This window comes from Sebastes fasciatus, chromosome 15, assembly GCF_043250625.1.
Source record: "Sebastes fasciatus isolate fSebFas1 chromosome 15, fSebFas1.pri, whole genome shotgun sequence".
NCBI classification, from domain to species: Eukaryota; Metazoa; Chordata; class Actinopteri; order Perciformes; family Sebastidae; genus Sebastes; species Sebastes fasciatus.
In genome coordinates, this window is record NC_133809.1 from 18277579 (window position 1) to 18295350 (window position 17772).

At 44.7% G+C, this 17772-nt stretch overlaps 1 protein-coding gene across 1 annotated transcript in view; it reads right to left on the minus strand.

Moving 5' to 3' along the window:
• Window positions 1-17772, minus strand: part of eml5 (EMAP like 5) — a 40280-nt gene that overhangs the window by 16076 nt on the left and 6432 nt on the right. Inside the window, exons 2-16 of the mRNA XM_074661602.1 lie at window positions 15557-15716; window positions 12564-12662; window positions 12034-12102; window positions 7170-7355; window positions 6501-6636; window positions 5671-5872; window positions 5052-5189; window positions 4669-4925; window positions 4320-4532; window positions 4059-4226; window positions 2268-2374; window positions 2055-2173; window positions 1749-1935; window positions 1475-1580; window positions 969-1062 (exon numbers count right to left, since the gene is read on the minus strand). Coding sequence (XP_074517703.1) covers window positions 969-1062; window positions 1475-1580; window positions 1749-1935; window positions 2055-2173; window positions 2268-2374; window positions 4059-4226; window positions 4320-4532; window positions 4669-4925; window positions 5052-5189; window positions 5671-5872; window positions 6501-6636; window positions 7170-7355; window positions 12034-12102; window positions 12564-12662; window positions 15557-15716 — 2241 coding nt within the window. The remainder of the gene's footprint in view (window positions 1-968; window positions 1063-1474; window positions 1581-1748; window positions 1936-2054; window positions 2174-2267; window positions 2375-4058; window positions 4227-4319; window positions 4533-4668; window positions 4926-5051; window positions 5190-5670; window positions 5873-6500; window positions 6637-7169; window positions 7356-12033; window positions 12103-12563; window positions 12663-15556; window positions 15717-17772) is intronic.

Consider the following 17772-nt stretch of genomic DNA (forward strand, 5'->3'; position numbering starts at 1 on the left):
CTGTCCCTGAGCTGCAGTGAGAGGCTGGCACACAATGCACTGCTCCAAACTAGCCAGGGGGGATTTCAATGGAGTAGACACTAAATATGAGCATCAAGTAGGAACAAAGCAACAGCAGAGATATTTTGGGATGCGGATGTTTTCCAGTTAGATACTACTGGTTCCTGCTGGTTTACAGACTGTATAATTTTACCTGAAATTGAAAATCTTTGCACCTCTCATGCTTTGCAGCAATTCAGGTCTGGTAATCCACTCACATCAAATGTACAAGCCTGGTGTGTGTACACAGCGATAATTTGCATCAGTAGGAAATCAGTCTGTCACACTTAAGGGTTTATGTCACCTTGGACACTTCTAAAGTAAGTCTTCCTTTATCTTTAATGTAATTTTAAGATGTGGAGTTTTATATTTAGTCTTTATGGTCCAATTAGTTACAGCCATCAGGCCAAACTCGTAGGATGTGTATTCATCCTTTTTATAACTTGAGCGACCCATTCACTTTTAATGTACGGTTTTGTACCTCAGAAACAGGGTTCATCTGTAAAAGACACATTTTCTTCTTGAAATGTTTCCTTGCCGAAATAAAATCTGATATATCAAGCACCCAAACTGGCCCGGATGAGCCCATGAAAGATTAAAAGTAATTCTCTTTAATTATGGATCTGCAGACGGGGCCCTGGGGCAACCTCCTACTCCAACCATTCAGACTCTGTCAGTGTTAAGTGTTGCAGTGGAGCCGCCTCGTAATATAAAAAGGTAATTCCCTTTCTTCTTTCCGCTCCTCCATCAATCAAGCTGTCAGCTCTGCACAGCAAAGTGGCTTCAATTTAACCCTCATCCATAAATGTCCATATTTAAACTAACAGCGCTCAAACAATCTTTAGAATTAACAGGAGGGTTTGTCAACGCTTGTTGGATGTGCGGACAGCAAATGCTGCATGTTAACACTCTAATATAGCTGTACTAACCGCATGGCAGAGAGCTTCTCCCCTTTCCTCCAGTCCCACAGCACAATAGTGTGATTGTCATCCAGACCCACCGAGGCCAGCCGCTTGCCATCCGCTGTGGAGAGAGAACCAAAACCATTCAGCACAGCACAGACAGAGCCAGCTCCTGCTTTGCTTCAGTGACGTTTGGCCCTTGTTAGCAACATGAAAGCAGCCCGGCGGGTTTGATCTACGGCAAGTGATTCACTGACACTGACATACAGATCACCGCGCTGCCTCTGTCTGGAGCCAATTAAGGGAAGTGAGATGAACAGCTCTACCTTGATGCCGTCAGACTGCCGAGACTAAAAGACAGCAGGAATACGTTTTTCGGTGTTGCTGGTAAAGCGGGTGTCTTGTGAACTTTCATGTTTCTTTTATGTGTGAATGAAGTTTTTCGTTCCCCCTGTGAAAGCAGGATGTCTGGAAGAATTTGTGAAAAGTATGTTGTGTTGAATCTGTATGGATAGGAGAACTGAAAGAGTTACCAGAAAAGTCCAGAGTGCAAACTCCGAGCTGGTGGAAACCCCTCAACACAGACATGGGTTTTAACGTTTCCGTGTCCCATATGTGGATGGAGGAATCTCTGCCGACCTGTATGACAAACGCAACCACACAATCTACTTAATTCAACCAATTTACACGAGAGAATTTTGAGTCTGATATGACAAAGAATCTCTCTCAGTTCGTCTCTGAGGAGCCGTGAACTAAACTAAAAAAAAAAAACGTTGAATATTTTATGTTAGAAGTGCGGGCAGCTACCTGGCCTGTTGCTACAAAGTCCTTCAGGGGGTGGATCGCCAGACAGAGGATGTCATCATCGTGGCCCATGTAGAAACGTTGGGTGTTCTGCTGTCTGTTGTACACAACCCCAATGGCAGCTACATGGTAGACTATCTCCCCGGTTTGGGTGTAGAACAGGTTGCTCCTGCAATCATAACCCCTGTAGCTGCAAACAAAGAAAGAGTGAGATGTCTCCAATTTTGAAAAGCTTGCCTATTTGAAATTCAACTTACAATATCGGCCTTTCCATAGTTTCTCTTTCATGATGCTACAGAGTAAACCTACCCATGAATGAAGTGCAGCTTCACCCCGCTCCCCGGTGGTCGCTCTTTCTTCTTCATGGCCGTCGCTCGATGCTTCTCTTTGCACTGCTCTTTGAGCTGAGGTAGATCTTCTTTATAAACCTGGATACAGGTAGTGAAGTGTGAGCTTTCTCTGTTTCAAAAGAAATGTGATTTTCATGTTCAAAAGGGGAACATCTTTGATATAATCACAAACCTGTCGTCGATACGTGAGCTGCGTCTCCTGCTCGATTTCTGAGTCCATCTCGGGTACGTCTGACTGATCAGAGTCCGACTCTTCGCTGTTAGAGTCTGCCAAAGTCTCTGCGGGCAGAAACAAGGTTGCATCACACCTCGCAAGTAAAATCCCTCCCTACCTCTAAATCAGACAAATATCCCACTGCGCACACAGTGACAAATACTGCATCCTGTGAGGGTCAATCATGTAATAATCCTTTGGCATCTCCTATTTATCAGGCAGCCGTGCTTCACATTGACATCGCTCAAGACAAATGTATAAAAATGCTGATGCAGCACAGTAAAGCCGTGCCAAGACGAGGCAATAAGCAGAACTGGCAGCTAAGGGCGGCTACTCACAAGATCCATTAGGAAAATTAAAAGGAAAGGCAGTTAGTATGCGCTTTAATTTCAGAAAGCACAGCTGCGCTCTGTCTCTGGAAAAAATATGACTTGGGAATGACAATGCAATTATACTTTCCAAGCTTCATTCACTTTTATTGGATTTGTCTTAATTAACGTGGAGGCTGTTCCTGTGCAGAGCGTTATAGAACTGGTAGTTGATGAGCAAAAAGTACGGGAAGGGAACAATCTAGTGCATTGCTCTCTGGTGGTTTAGCACATCAACGTCAGGAGGCTGGTGGGAGCAGTAGGCTATGGGTGAACATTATGTAACAACCCCTCACATGTAACTAAGAAACAAGGGGGTAAAAAAGAAAAGGATGTTTTGGGAAATAAGCTTAGAACGTTACATGAGAAGATTGATACCACTGTCATGTCTGTGAGACATGTAGCAGCAGCCAGCAGCTACAAAGACTGGAAATGTACAAAAACTGAAGTGTAAAAACTAAAATTCAATGTTTTACAGGAGGTTATGTACCGGACTCCAAGAAGTTACCAGATTAAACAAACAAGATATAACAATTAACACTAATTAGTGAGCTTTAGAGGTTCTGGTAGGTAGATTTTGTTACCATGGACCAGAGCCAGGCCAGATGTTTACCCCTATTTCTAGGTTGTGAAAGAAGGTAACAAACAAACTGCAAAAATGTGCAAAAGCTTTTGTGAGACTCGCTGCACGACGACCTATCCTAACCTTAACCATTCAAGGTCAATGCCTAACCTGAACCATCTAGCGAGAGTACAGTAGCTTCATATTTTACATACAGACACAAGAGTGGCAAGAAAAAGACCAAGCGTATTTTCCAGTATGTCGAGCTATTCCTTTAAGTATGGAGCTTGAGCCGAGAGATGATTAGCCTAGCTTGGCATGAAGACTGGAAGCAAGAGGAAACAGCTAACTTGGCTGGGTCCAAAGTTTAAAAAATATGCCCACCAGAAACTCTACAGCTTGCCTTGTTGTTGTCTTATCTGTAAATCTTGTCATTTTTCTATTTATTTTTGTGTATGTGACAATAAGTGATCTTTAGCAGTGTTAGTAGGCATATTTTTTAACAGGTGTATTTCCCCAAAAACAATTCCTTTAAAGGGATTTTGCTGCATACTGCAATATTTGAGTGGGAAATTGGGTAGGCATCAAACTTTCCATCAGTTTCCCACTCAGCCTAATTAGATAATGTTTTGTTGGCAGGAGCCACTGATTCTGTGAAGTGATTTCAGTAATGCAAGTCACTGGTCTCCACACAAAGCTACATTAAAATGTAACACTCCTAATTGGATTGATCAGAATGTAAACTGTAAATCCTCTTTTTTGTGGAAACTTATTCCCATATTATGGTTAAATGGTGAACGGAGCAGGGTCTCGTCTTACCTTGTGGTGCTATATGCACGGCCTCTTTAGACTTTCTTTCAGGAACAAACTTCCACTGGAACACTGAGTGATCAGCACCACCAATAGTTATGACCCACTGGTAGTCATGTGACCATCTGGCGTTGGTTATGTGGGCTGAATGACCTAAATACTTTTTAAATTTTGCACCTAAAACCAAGAGGAAACATATCAGTAACACAGCAGATGATAATATCAGAACTTCTGCACTTAACTCTCCTTAAAAATTAAACAATTCTTTACCTTTTTTTACACACGGATATCGTAAAAGTTTGACTAATCCGTAGTCGTCAGCTGTTACTAAGACTTGATTGTTAAAGTTGGCGTCCACAGAGTTAATGTCATTGATATCTGAGTACTTGGGCCATATTCCATTAACCTCAGGGCCCAACACACACGTCCATGAAGCCCACTGTACCAGCTTCAGCTCCTCCCTGTTGGTCACCTCCTTCCCACCTCAACACAAGACAGAAACATTCGATCTCACAAAGAAGCTCCGTAACAGTACCATATCAAAGCAACTTGTCTTTCTTTTCACCGGTATTACAGAGAACATGATTCCAATAGTTGTAACGTGGGAACGTGGACTTACTTGGCATCCTGTAGAAGAGCCTCCTGCCGCTGCCGTCATTGATCTGCAAGTACTTGCTGTCCGTGGACCAGTCCATGTGTGTGATGAAGCTGTTGGAGCCGATGCACTCGCCCACTTTCTTGTACCTCTGCACAACGCCATAGATGTCCACTGAGTTATCATTAGAGCCAACAGCCAAGTGGGCCCCATCGGGGGAATACTTCAACTCATGGATGGCTTCCTTCCTGTCCTTGATGTGGACCACCTCTGTCATATCTCTGGAGGGGAGCAGAGAAATGTCGCTTGAATGAGGAGTTAAAATGGACACAAAATGATGAAGCTCTTCATCATAGTAGCCAATCGCAGAGGATCAAAATTGGGCCACCTTTGAATTTTGCACCCACCTGACTCTAAGAACGGTGAAGGAGCCATCCTTCATTCCCAGCGCCAGGTGAATGCCATCAGTGCTCACGGCTGCACAGCGGATCGGCTCCTCCATGTTACAGCGAGCGATCAGTGCATGATCTATAAGGCTCCATATCCTTCAGACACAGAGAAGCAGCACAAATGAAGAGGCAAAGCAGTGATGAGATTACACGGCAATGATATTTGTCATGCCTGTCCTGTTATGTATTTGGCTTTTGACTGCATACTGACAGTTACAACTGCTTCATTATTGTGGCAGATTGCAACCAACAGAGTACCCAACACGTTCTCATCCCAACCCGTCACATACCGCCCCCTTGGCGTTACTAATTAAAACATAGTTGTTAATGTTATATTCCATTCATGCTAATAGATCCCCTGAAATGTTACACACTGTTCCTTTAACAACGAGGTTAAAAAAGAAGATTTGTTCAACATTCTTGGGCCAGGAAGACCTAAACTATCAAGAAAAGTGTGATAAGTAAATGTTCCTTAAACTACGATTACGTAAATATATTACTAAAGATACTGAATTAATTCACGACATTTAACAAAATAAATTATTTGAACATCATCGTAACATGACAGTAGCTTCACCTGACTGAGCGATCATCACTTCCTGTCATGGCCAGAGGCTTGGTGGGGTGGACGGCTAGAGCCCACAGCTCGCCCTCACAGTGACCCTGCATGATGAGGAAGGGCTTGTTGCGGTCGTGGACCACCACCTCGAAGATCTCGCTGTCCTGCGTGCCCACCAGGATGTGATCTCCCCGCCAGCACACGCTGCGCACAGACAGCCCTATCAAAAACACACACACACATCATGCACTTAAAAAATCTGGAAAAAATAAATTGAGAGAGCATGCTAACATGAAAGCAGACAGACATTTGCCAACGCTTATACAGTTATTATAAGAGACACGACGGGGATAATAAAGACAGGAGGTGCAAATAGCCATCTGCAGACTTCCCAGGACGGAGATTTTAACAGGAAAATACAATGACAGCACATGTTGTCAAGCCAATCCGCCCAGTGACTCTGGATAATACAGCGAGAAGAGGATGGAGGAAGCATGTGCTGTTTGTGAACACGACATCTGTATACAGTCTAAAACTGCAACAGAGCTTGGACTTACTAACGACAAGAGGAGGAGCAGAACAAACAGACTGACATGGTTATCAACTCCGTCCGCAATCATATTACCCACCTCGGCTATTTTCACCTCTAGCTACTGTTAGGTCCAAGATTATAAATAAAGGAGAAAATAGAAAACAAGAAAGAAAATGTTAGTAAGTAGAACAGAACTGGCACAAACTGTGCTTTTTTTGTAGATTTACACAATTCTTCCTGTGCCTCGGGAGACCAGTTCGGCCTGCAACCTTTCTTTGCTCATATTAAAAGGAAAAAGGAGGCAGTTTGACATCACCTTTATATCCTTGGTCTGTTTCCCTGAGATCAATGACAGTAATTGGTTTGAAGTTGAGATCCCACAGCCGGACGCAGCCGTCTCGGCCCCCGGTGGCAAAGCCCTCTTCACAGACATTCATGCTGAAAATCCCTGACTGGAGGAAATGACAGGCTGTCAGTGAGGATCCGAACAATAAATGAGCAATGACAGAACCAGCCGCAGCTACAGACCGCACAGTGCTGCTGCTCAGCCAGGCTTTTGTTTAACAAGGCTTTCACAATTACAAAACCTGCTACTGTGGCCTCAAGATAACACAGAACTAGGTAACGGGAGGTGTCATATCTTTTTCATTACTCTACTGATGACCTCCTTTGGCTACGAGTCTCTGTATACACAGCGAGGCACCTTGTTAAACCGTCAGTGAGACATTTTGTAGTACAAAAAGCAGCAATGAGCATGTACTGTAGTCATTATCCCCTCCCCCACCCACCCATCCCCTCACCCAGCTGTTGATCCCATAGATATCATTTAATCCGGTGGAGCAAAAGGCTGATCCTTTTCTACTGAGCAGAATCAAACGAAGCCAGCATGCATGGCTTCGACCCCGGTTAAGTTTACTAGATTTACTGCAAGTCGAAATCAGCCTGAGCCACAAAAGCACAAAACACTCCTCTCTTACAAACTCACCCCATGAGCTCCTTGCACCGTCCTCATCAGGTTGATCCCTTTCCACACGTAGATGTCGCCATTCAAGGCACCTGAATATGTGACCTCGTCCTTGGCGCAGGCAAGGCAGAGGATGGTTTGGAGATCCCCCGTTTTGCCAAAAACACCACGTTTGGGCGTGAGAGCATTACCGCATAAGCTCCAAAACTGCAAACACAAACAGAAAGAGTGAAAGAGTATGGTGGCTAATAATCCCCCCCTTGTAATCCTGTCATGAAAAATCCAAATGGACAATTATGGAGTGAAAACCATCACGTAATTTATGGTTCGACAGCCACACACAGAGCCACTCCATTAAAAACACAGACACACAGACACGCACGCACGCACGCACGCACGCACGCACGCACGCCAGTCACATTTGAATGCTCCCCTTCCTCTTCATGTGATACTGGGAACTGTTGCTGGGGGTCAGTGCTGTAACCACCTGATCAGCATGCACAGACAGACTCAGGCACGCACGCATACGTGCAGGCTCATTATTTATGAACAAGGTCATTGGTATGAGCGGGCACGGCCTCGTCTGAGGGCTAAATCCATCAAACGGAGGAGGAGGAGAGAGTGAAAGAGAGACGCTCTGTCTGCATGGAGATGAGATCACAGGGAGGAAGCTCGAGGAGGGCGTCTCGAATGCTGAGACACGGCCGTCGGCACGTGAAACAGAGACACACTCATCACCGGCAAGCGGCAGGAAAATGACAGAATGGCAGCCCCTTTTTCTGGTCTACCTAAAGGAGAATTTTCCTGAAATCTGGTTCATTGCAAAAAGAAGTTTTAAACTAAAATAACCAGCATGATTCTGCTGAGAAAAGACAGAAATTGTAGGCGGTGTTGTGCTTTTGACAACACAAGAACTGAGGCTTGATAGATAGTCACCCAATGAACAAATGAGCTCCTCGACAGTGACAGCCTGTCACACCCTCACTAACAACTATCCTCCTGACTGATAGGGCGGCTGTGTGCTAACAGGAGAGATCGATTATCAGAGACAGGCATCACAGCCTCAGATACAGCCCCGCAATAAAGCATCTGAAGCCTGTACGCACCTCCTCAGGACAGGTCTCTTCTGATCCTGAGCTCCAAACTGAGCTCTGAGGGAGCATTTGCATGTGCGTGAGCTCACGTGAGGGGGGTCGCGGCTGAAGGTTAAGTAGTAAAGATCATAGGTGTGTGAGTAATCTGGGAAGGTGTATATGCAGGTCGAAGTGTGCCAAGTGCTAGGTATGGCTGAGGCGGGGATGGGAGTAGGGGAGGGGGGGGGGTTTGTGGCCTGGCCTGTTGCGAAGGCAGCGGGGATGGATGCGGCGTGACTGCACAGCCCTCCCTGCCCGCAACTGATAAGGCAGCAAGACACGGGCGACGGCTAATCCCCTCGCAGCTGAATTACTAAGAGGAGACGAGATGCTGTGGGGGTTTACGGTGAGGCCAGCTATAAGAGCAGGAGAGAAAAGCACAGAGAAAGAGAACACAGTAGAAAGGTGGAAATGTGCTTGAAAATGAGACTGTGTTGTACTGAAACCAGGATCTGGTTAACAGTTTCTCTGAATAATATTTCTTAAACATCGTCCAGACAACCCCTTGGTATAGTGGAAGCTGCGCCTCTTACCCCAGGATTAGTGGTATGTCATTAGCTCCGTTACCTCCTCCATCACTCCATCAAGGAAAACCTTTTAAATGCAATTAATGGGGTTGTAACTCACCAGCTACTGCTTCACCCCTCACCCCTTTCCTCTCACTCATAATATCCCCGTCAGACTACAGTGACCCTGCCCTGAATGGTGTCAGAGCGCTAAATGCTTCGCTAACAGAGGTCAACTCTTTGGCAGCTCACTGTAAGGAAAACTAGATGACTGGCTGTCAGCGGTGCTGGAAGCTGATTTTCTCAAAGCTGCTGTCATTCTTCCACATGATGTTTGAGGGCACACATACACTCTCATAGCTACCTTAAAGGGCCATGCTTGCATGTTTGCACATTTTTGCTGTCCCCTTTAAAAAGCATGTATACAGTTTTAGATTTTTGCATTTGGAAGTATAATGTAGTTAAAGCACTACATGACATCGTAATTATAACATGACTTTAACAAAAATGAAGGCAGAATTGATGTCTTCTTTTTTTCACAAGGGTCCATGAACAGTATTAAAGGAACAGTGTATAACATTTTGGGGATCTCTTAGCAGAAATGGAATATAATATTAATAACTATGTTAGTGTATAATCACCTGAAAATAAGAATCATCGTGTTTTCGTTAGCTTAGAATGAGCCCTTCATATCTTCATAGGGAGCGGGTCCTTGTCACGGAGTCCGCTATGTCGCAACGCCATGTTTCTACAGTAGCCCAGAACGTTTTTTACGATACCTGAAGGCCATCGTAGTTCTCCGACACGCTTGTGAAACTGTGGTAACGTGAGCTACAGAGTGCAAAACTGTGGTACCGCCAGCTGCCGTCTGACTTCCGTTGTTCCTAAAGTAGTGTTATTTTGGTAAGGATGGCCTCTGAGCAAGGTGAACGGTGTTCACACAATTTTGCACTCCGCGGCTCACGTTACCGCAGTCTTGGAAAGGGAGGACTGAACGGAGGATTACTCAGTTGGTTGCAATCTGCAACCACACCACTAAAAGCCACCAAATCCTACACACTGTACCTTTAAATTAATGCTATCGTTAAATATCTTGTATCAGTCAGCTTAAAGATCCTTTTGAACTGCAGCCCACAACAAAGCATGGTTTGAAAATTGTTAGCTATGATGTTAAGTATACATGATTTTTAGTATATGGGCTACAACTATGGTTCCCAACCTGAGGGCCGGGACCCTACAAGGAGTCGCAAGATAAATCTAAGGGGTCACAAGATAATTAAAGATTAAGGAAAATAGGAACAAGAAATAGATTTCTGCTAAACAAAATTCAGATTATTTTTTTAATACTTCCTCCCTTATGTTTTCCCTTTTTAAGTTACTGAATGATTTTGCCTCTTTAGGTCTCTGGAAAAAAATTAAAGAATGCAACTGGTGCTGAAGGCGTGTCTCCAGTCCACGGGGGCTGCTGAAATGGCAAGAGTGGCAGCATTTGAGATGTCCTATAAACGGTTTGGAAGATTGAATGTATATATGTATTCGTAAATGGGGCAAGTACTTAACCTTTTTGGAGGGTGCCTGACATGGACCAAACTCTGTGGGGAGTTGCATGTTTTGTGTATTACATTTCAATATATGCATGGACAAAAAGATTTACTTGGTTTGTACTTCCTTATTTTGCGACGCTCTGTTTGTTGAGTTCTGTCTTGTTTTATTATGTGTGTCCACTTTATACTGAATGATGGAGTGTATTATGTTGACAACCAAGGCCAGTTGTGTATGTGGTGATAATGAGTTGTGGGGTTTAGGGTTGGGGGGTTTGGAGGTATATTTTGAGATGCCTACTATTTTGTACTTTGTTTAAGAAAGAATAAAAAACTGTTAATCAGAAAATAATGCTTTATTTAAAGGGGTCACAAGCCACAAAGGTTAGGAGCCACTGGGCTACAACATGCAAAACCGGTGGTACAGTCCTTCCAGCTTTTAATCGGCAACTAGTCGGGCAGCGGGCAGATGATTGGTAGGTGTGGTGTTTCTGTGTGTGTGGGCTGAAGAGGGCCACGCTAAAGTCTGAGTTATCCCGAACGAATCAAAACACAAACCACTGTATAATTAGGTAGGAGGAGCTGCGGGAGGAGGAAAGCGTCGCCAGCAGCCACGGCCCTCGTCACAAGAGGTTGTGTTTTCCTCAGCCTGCTAGTGAGTGGATTACTGGGACTAAATCTCCTGGGTGCTCTGAGTGCTATAATCGCTGAGCGAGCACAGGGCCGGGGAGCAGATGTCACATGGTCCGTAGGGTGAAGGCTGGGGAATTATGTGGGACAATTGCTGGATTGCCTTGGCATCAGGAAACCAGAGGAGGAGGAGGGGCAAGACTGGAGGATTCAACAGCGTGGACTGGATGGGGGGGTTGGGTGCAGCGGCCGTAGGGGGTTTCTGTGCCACGGCGGTGGGGGAAGAGTTCAGGGGGGAATTACTACGAGAGGAGGCAGGTCAAGCTGGATTGAGATGAGGGAGTCATCAGTGGCATGTGACACCGCTGGGAAATACGTACAGTAGGCTAAACCTCCCGATTGCATCAAGTGCAGCAATGTTTAGCCTCGCAGGACCCGTGGTTGCATTTCCTACCCGAGCATGATTCACTCTCTTCCCAATGTTTTTGAAATAAGCTTCCTCTGTGGCTCTGGACTCCTTGTTACTTCCTAATGGACATGCCACTCAAGGAACACTACTACATATCCCAAGGGAAGGCTTGGCGAAGACACCCTGCATGAATTCATTAAAGATTTATGAACACCACTCTTCTGTGAAAAAGAAGTGATAGAGATAGGCCCGAGAAGGAAAGCGAGCACAGCCACAGTTTGAGTGTTTTTAAAAGCTGAATGAGGAGAGCTGAGCAGCAGAGTCATGGTTCCACATAAAAAGAGAACATTTTTCCTCTCTGCAGTGCAGATTACTACTAATTTTGAGGGAAGAGACTGTGAGTCATTGCCTGTCCTACTTATGTTAAGTGCCTAATAACCATGGACTCTGGGAAAAAAAGTGAATTTGCATACATCTATTTTAAGACTGTGATATGGTCATGGCGATATAGCGGGGAAGGCAGGGAAGAAGGGGGCACGGAGCCACCGGATTCTTCAGACTTCCTAAAAATCATAATCTGTTTTTAAATATTATGCAAATGAGGCTCCAGCTATCAAGAGCCAGCTGTAATCTACAGGGTGTAGAGTGACCAGGATGTGGCTGTACCTTGATATGTTTGACTCCACAGCTTACAAGCTTGCTCGGCTGGTACAAATCCCATGATATGTCAAATATCTGTGGGGAGAAAACATACAATGCATTACATATTGCTACACAAACACAAAAACATCAGAGCATATTGATCCTTTGTATAACTCTTTAATGTGATGTTAATCTAGATAAATTCAATTTAATCAGAAGTCTGGACTTCTAATCATCAAATTTCTTACAAAAGAGTAGAAAAAGGACAGAAATATTACAAGTGTAAGTGTGTGTGTGTGTGTGTGTGTTTGCACAGGCTGCGTTATAATGTGTGTGGGCTGAATTAGAAAACAACAGCTGCCTGTATTTCATCTTTTTAAAATTCCTTTTCATTAGCCGTGCACCCTCTCAGACGGGCTCTGGAAAGCTCACAATCAATCAGGCCTAACTTGTTTATGTCCCCGTTGGGCAGGCGCTCCATCCTGCGTTTATAGCTAATTGAGGCGGTCGATACTGAGCTTGTGATGGAGACAGGGGAGGAAGAGAGTGTTTACCCTGTCTGTATGACCGGGAGCGGCTGCCAAAACCTTCCCTTTCCTCCAGTCCCACACACAGATTGTGTTTTTAGAGTCCAAGCCCACGGACACCAGGCACTGCAAAGAGAGCAAAGAAAGAGACGTCACAGATTGAACCGACTCTGCTCTGTTGCACTAATCACTGCGAAACAAGCTACCTCCACTGTGGCATGGCAGGCCACAATGAAAGGGCTACAGAGAACAGTTGTCCAGCCCGTGGCGCTTCCAGTGAGCACATTTGAGTGCTTTTGCTGGAGGAGCCTCCTATAGCTGAAAGAGTGAGTAGGCAGCAGCAGCAGCAGTGGAGCAGAAGAGGAGAGAGCAGCTCTTATGGAAATCCTTCTCCTCTCTGCAGCTTGCTTTACATGATAGAGGATGTCCTCTTTGATCTACTCCTGAATCAGTGTTCGGCTATGGATAGAAGTCTCTGATAAGGCATTTGCACTGTTTTAACTTGCACTAAGAGAAGTCTGTATTTTAATGATGAGCAAATAGGTCCTGCGTGACGAAACCCAGTGAAACCATGTAGATGGTAAAGTTGAAAAGTACATCCATAATTTGAAAACTCAAGTAATCTTTTTAGCCATGTTAGTGGTGTGGCTCTAGGGATGTCGGTCTGTGAATGGGTCCACCACTTTGATCCATATCTCAACAACTTTTAGAGGGATTGCCTTGAAATGTTGGACAGACATCCATGGTGCCCAGATGATGGAGCCTAATGGCTTTGGAGATGACATTTTTGCTTTTCGGTAAATGTCCCAACAACTATTAGAAGGATTGGCATGAAATTTGGTGCACACATCCCTGTTCCCCTCAGGATGACTTGTAATAAGTTTGGTGAACCCATCATGTCGAAATGTTGCCTAATAGAGTGCTACAGGAATGAGTCCTAAAACCCGCAAAGGAGTTAGTATTTTAGCACATCTGGTTCCCTTGCCTCAAAGTCAATGGGTTTCTTGAATGGGTTTTTAGTTAGATGCCTGAAATAAGGTATGTTGTCAACACAAGCTTACGAGATTTTAAAGTTTTTTTCTACGACATAATATACGTCGGTAAATACCCCACTCGTGAATTTTGAAGCTTTTATATGTCTTAAAAAAGGCGGTTGCTAACAAGTGGCTAAATGAGACTACAATGCTTCATCACGCCGACACGTCTGCCTTTACAGCCTTGTTGTGTATACTCGCACTCATGCCACCGTGGTGTAGTTGGTTTATAGCCGTTGACGTTAGCTTTTTACTTCTGCCGATTGCATTCATGCTTCAAAAATCATAAAAGGGGTGTTCATTCGTGGAGATTATCTTAATGAACCAAACGTGTAAATATCATAAACGTTTGTTTGCGATTCTAACTTCCCGATTGGGCCTACAAAAATACGTCATCCCTGGAGCACTCTATACTTTAGTTTATGAACAAATACCTGCCAAACTAATCATATTCCATCAGCCTGTACTTTGTGTTGAGTGCTAAACATGCTAAACTAAAATGTTTAACATGGTAGACATTATATCTCCTAAACATCAGCATGTTAACATTGTCCCTGTGAGCATATTAGTATGCTGACGTTAGCATTCAGCTCAAAGCACCGCTGTTCTCAAGTACAGCTTTGCAGAGCTGCTAGCATGACTGTAGACTCTTATTATCATTCTTGCTATTATAAGCTACTGTATCCCACTTAGAAGAGTTAGCATTAATTAAGTATGACAGCTGAGGTGCCACAATAAAAGGGCACCTTTTACTGTTGAGGGTTAATGAGAGTTTCACAAGGGAATATTGTGCGCCATCATGTGTACCGGCAGGTTTTTAATCAAGACATGAGCAACCATATAAAATCTTACTGTATCTTCAATGTAACCTTAAACACAGAATAATGTGGCACGTAGACAACTCACTAGAATACTCAGAACAACAAGAATAAAGTAAAACAAAGGTCAGGAGTTGTACTCTTCTTACCAGTCATCACAGCTGCAGCTCATACTGAAATACCTAGAAGAGATGTCTCAAGCATCAGTGCATAGTTTGATATTGCTTTAATAGATGGACAGGGTAACGGCACAAGACATTCCTCTGGATTGTCCTGAGTTCAGCTCTGACTTCCTCTAATCTAGGAAGGGGAGAGATGGAGAGTAAATAGAGCCGCTAAACTGAGAAGCGATGGAGCCTCCTCTGGCTTTAAACACTGTCACATTCCATCTAAATCCCCAGCTCTCTACCCGAGCAGGAAAATAGCACGGGGTCACCTCCCTGTCTCTTACTGCAAAATACAGGAGGTATAACTCTGAGGGCTCCTACGGGAGGAAGAGAGAGACGTGCAAAGATAAAAACCTGGAGATGCTTCCGCACAGTATCGATTTTCATAGTCCAAATCAACATTGGGTGGGGGCTGCAGTGTGTAAATATTAACTGGTGGCAAGTCTGCAGGGAGCTCGAAAGATAACACGAAACGGTTCAATAGCAAGTTGCAAATAATGTGCATATGTAGCATGGACCCGCTGTCTGGATGCCAGTTGCTTACTGTTATTTTCACATGAGTATTTAAAGGCTTCCCAGGTGCTAAAGCTTTTCTAACCTTAACACAACCAGAACCAGGTCCTGTCAAACTCTGTCATGCAAAGTACCAAGCAGTGCAGCTGTAAAATGTACCAAGTAGAGCATGTCTGGGTGCAGCTGTCCGGCCAATACTGCTGGAGTAATCACAGATGTGTCATTCAGAAACTCAGCCCGGCGGGCGAGCTGCAAAAGCCAGCCTGTAGCTCTTGAGTGGAGTTTTGATTGCTTCTGCTGCTGCTGTGCCTCTCAAACTGAGCATTTCTGTTGACACTTTCAGCTCCGTGCTCTTTTCTACGCAGCAGAAACTCAGTGCCTTGTGGACGAAATTAAATAACTGCAATTCAAACAATGCTAGGGAACGGTCAATTTCCTAGGATATTGTGTGGTGGATTCTCATCATTTGAGCATTATCACAACTGTACCTGTCCCTCGAGGTCGAAGGCCAGGCAGGCGATGCCATGTGAGTGCACATCCTTGAGGATGGACACGGTCTGCACGTTGTAGGAGTCCCATACGCAGATATAAGGCTCCTTGCCCACTTGTCCTGTGGCCACCAACACACGCTCCGGATGCAGAGCTAAACTGTAAAGAGAGAGAGAGAGAGAAGGGAGAGAAAACATCTGGTTAGCGTTGCCACTTTGCATGCTTGTGTGTTTTTTTGTACGTGCTGGGAGCAGACGAGGGATTCACCCTCCCAGCGGAAACCACTGGGATGAGATGAACACATTAAGTCAGTGATGGGTCTGAATATGGAAGCGGAGGGGCAGCTTGACGAGGTGACATGGTCCAATTAACTCAGTTGTGCTCAAATACACAGCCTGGCTTCTTGCACGCCTACAGGGTGTTCATAGAGTATAAAAAGCAGAATTGGTGAATCTGTGAATTTCATTTTTTTTGTTGTTCTTTTTTTCAGCATCCCATGAACTATCCTCTGCCCATTTCACCTTTTCTATTTCATCTGGGGTTTCCTCGCATCACCAGGCATACGTTTGTAACACTGTTACATAATCTCCAGCCCTCCCCTCCCCTCCTTTCCACTCCACTCGTGCCTCCCCCACCCACAAGCATTCCCACTCTACAGCTGAGCAACAGCCTGCTGTATAAAGCTGTCACTCCCTCCCCCTGCTATGCCCATCCTTTCAGCGGCCGCCAGTCACGTTCCAGGCAGGCCTGAGTGATTCACTGGGCAATTCTTCCTCTTGCCTTGTCCTGGCCTATATATTTCATGCTGCGACGGAGCTCCCTCCATTATAATCAGCCAGAATGCCTGTTTTGCCAACTGCTCTCCAGAATTTCTAATCCTGGCTTGTATTCAGACAGCAGGCTGGATGAGGCTTCACAGGCCGGGCAGCCTCAACCTGCTGAGTCCAAGCAGCTCATGACAAAACGGGCCTTCTCCCACTTTCACTTTCTCACACCTCAATCTACCTCTCTTTCTACGCCCTTGTTCTCCCAAGTTTTCAGGCTGAATCTTTCTGTCTCACTCGTGACACCTCATCTGCATCCGAAATGTGCTGCCACCGTAGACTTGACAAAGCTTTGGCGGTGTAACGTCTCTGAAAGCTGAGGTGGGTGAGATGTGACAGGTCTGATCTTTGTCCTCCCTCAACCCTCTTTCCTTGTTCTCTCTCATCACCTCCGCACCCCCACCTCATTTGTTGAACCTCTCTCCAACCTGGCACAATTTCGCATCTTATTTTTTATGAATTATATAATCAGAGCAACTATAAATAGCATTCAGAGGAAGAGGAAAAAACATGATTCGAACACTTTGAGATGCAGACAGACACAGCAGAGAAAACTGCTTTGGCACAAACCGGTAGTGCACAGCAAATCTGTCCGGTTTGACACTGGAACAACATGAAACATGACCGCTGGAGAGCAAAAATGTCCAACAGCAATGGAGTCAATCTCAGGCCGAAAGTCATATCCTACCAGCTTTAATAAGTAAGGTATGTCTGTGTTACTGCTGGGAAAAAAACAGTGCAGTCTTTGAGTCAGCTACAACAAGATCACTGTTTCATTTACATTTCTGTGAGCTGAAGAGCTTGCTAAATGCCATCACTAATGACTTAGCCTGCAGTGCATCACCGTGCTTCTCCTGTTTGATATAGGCTACGGCTGTTTGATGCGGCTGTCTTCCATCTGCCAAGTCCTGTACTACAAAACTAGCTAAATACCGCAGCAATTAAACAGCCTGTTTTCATGTAGATACGAGGCAAATAAACAGCCAGAGGAGCTGATTTTTCATGGTGAAGAAGATGCAAAGAGACACACCTTTACCCACTCCAGCATAAATGTTTTCCCTTCTTCAACATGAGTAAAACAATTTCTATTAAATATGGGCACCAGTTATGATAGACCCTCATGATATGGTGAGCACCTGAGGAAATTTGGATTCACATTCCCCAGCAGTAGTTTCCTTTGTTTGATTTTTGCCTACAGTGGATTAAAAAGAAGCAGAGGATTAGCACGTTTCTGCAGGTCTATACAGTAATGGATATTTCCCAGGATTCCACACAGTGTTTTTAATCCAGCTGCCCATCAAACGCCATCTGAAACACCTGCCCATACGCCGCGCCCTTAAAGCTACTGTGCAAATATAAAACCTGGAATGAAAGTAAACAATAGCTGACTG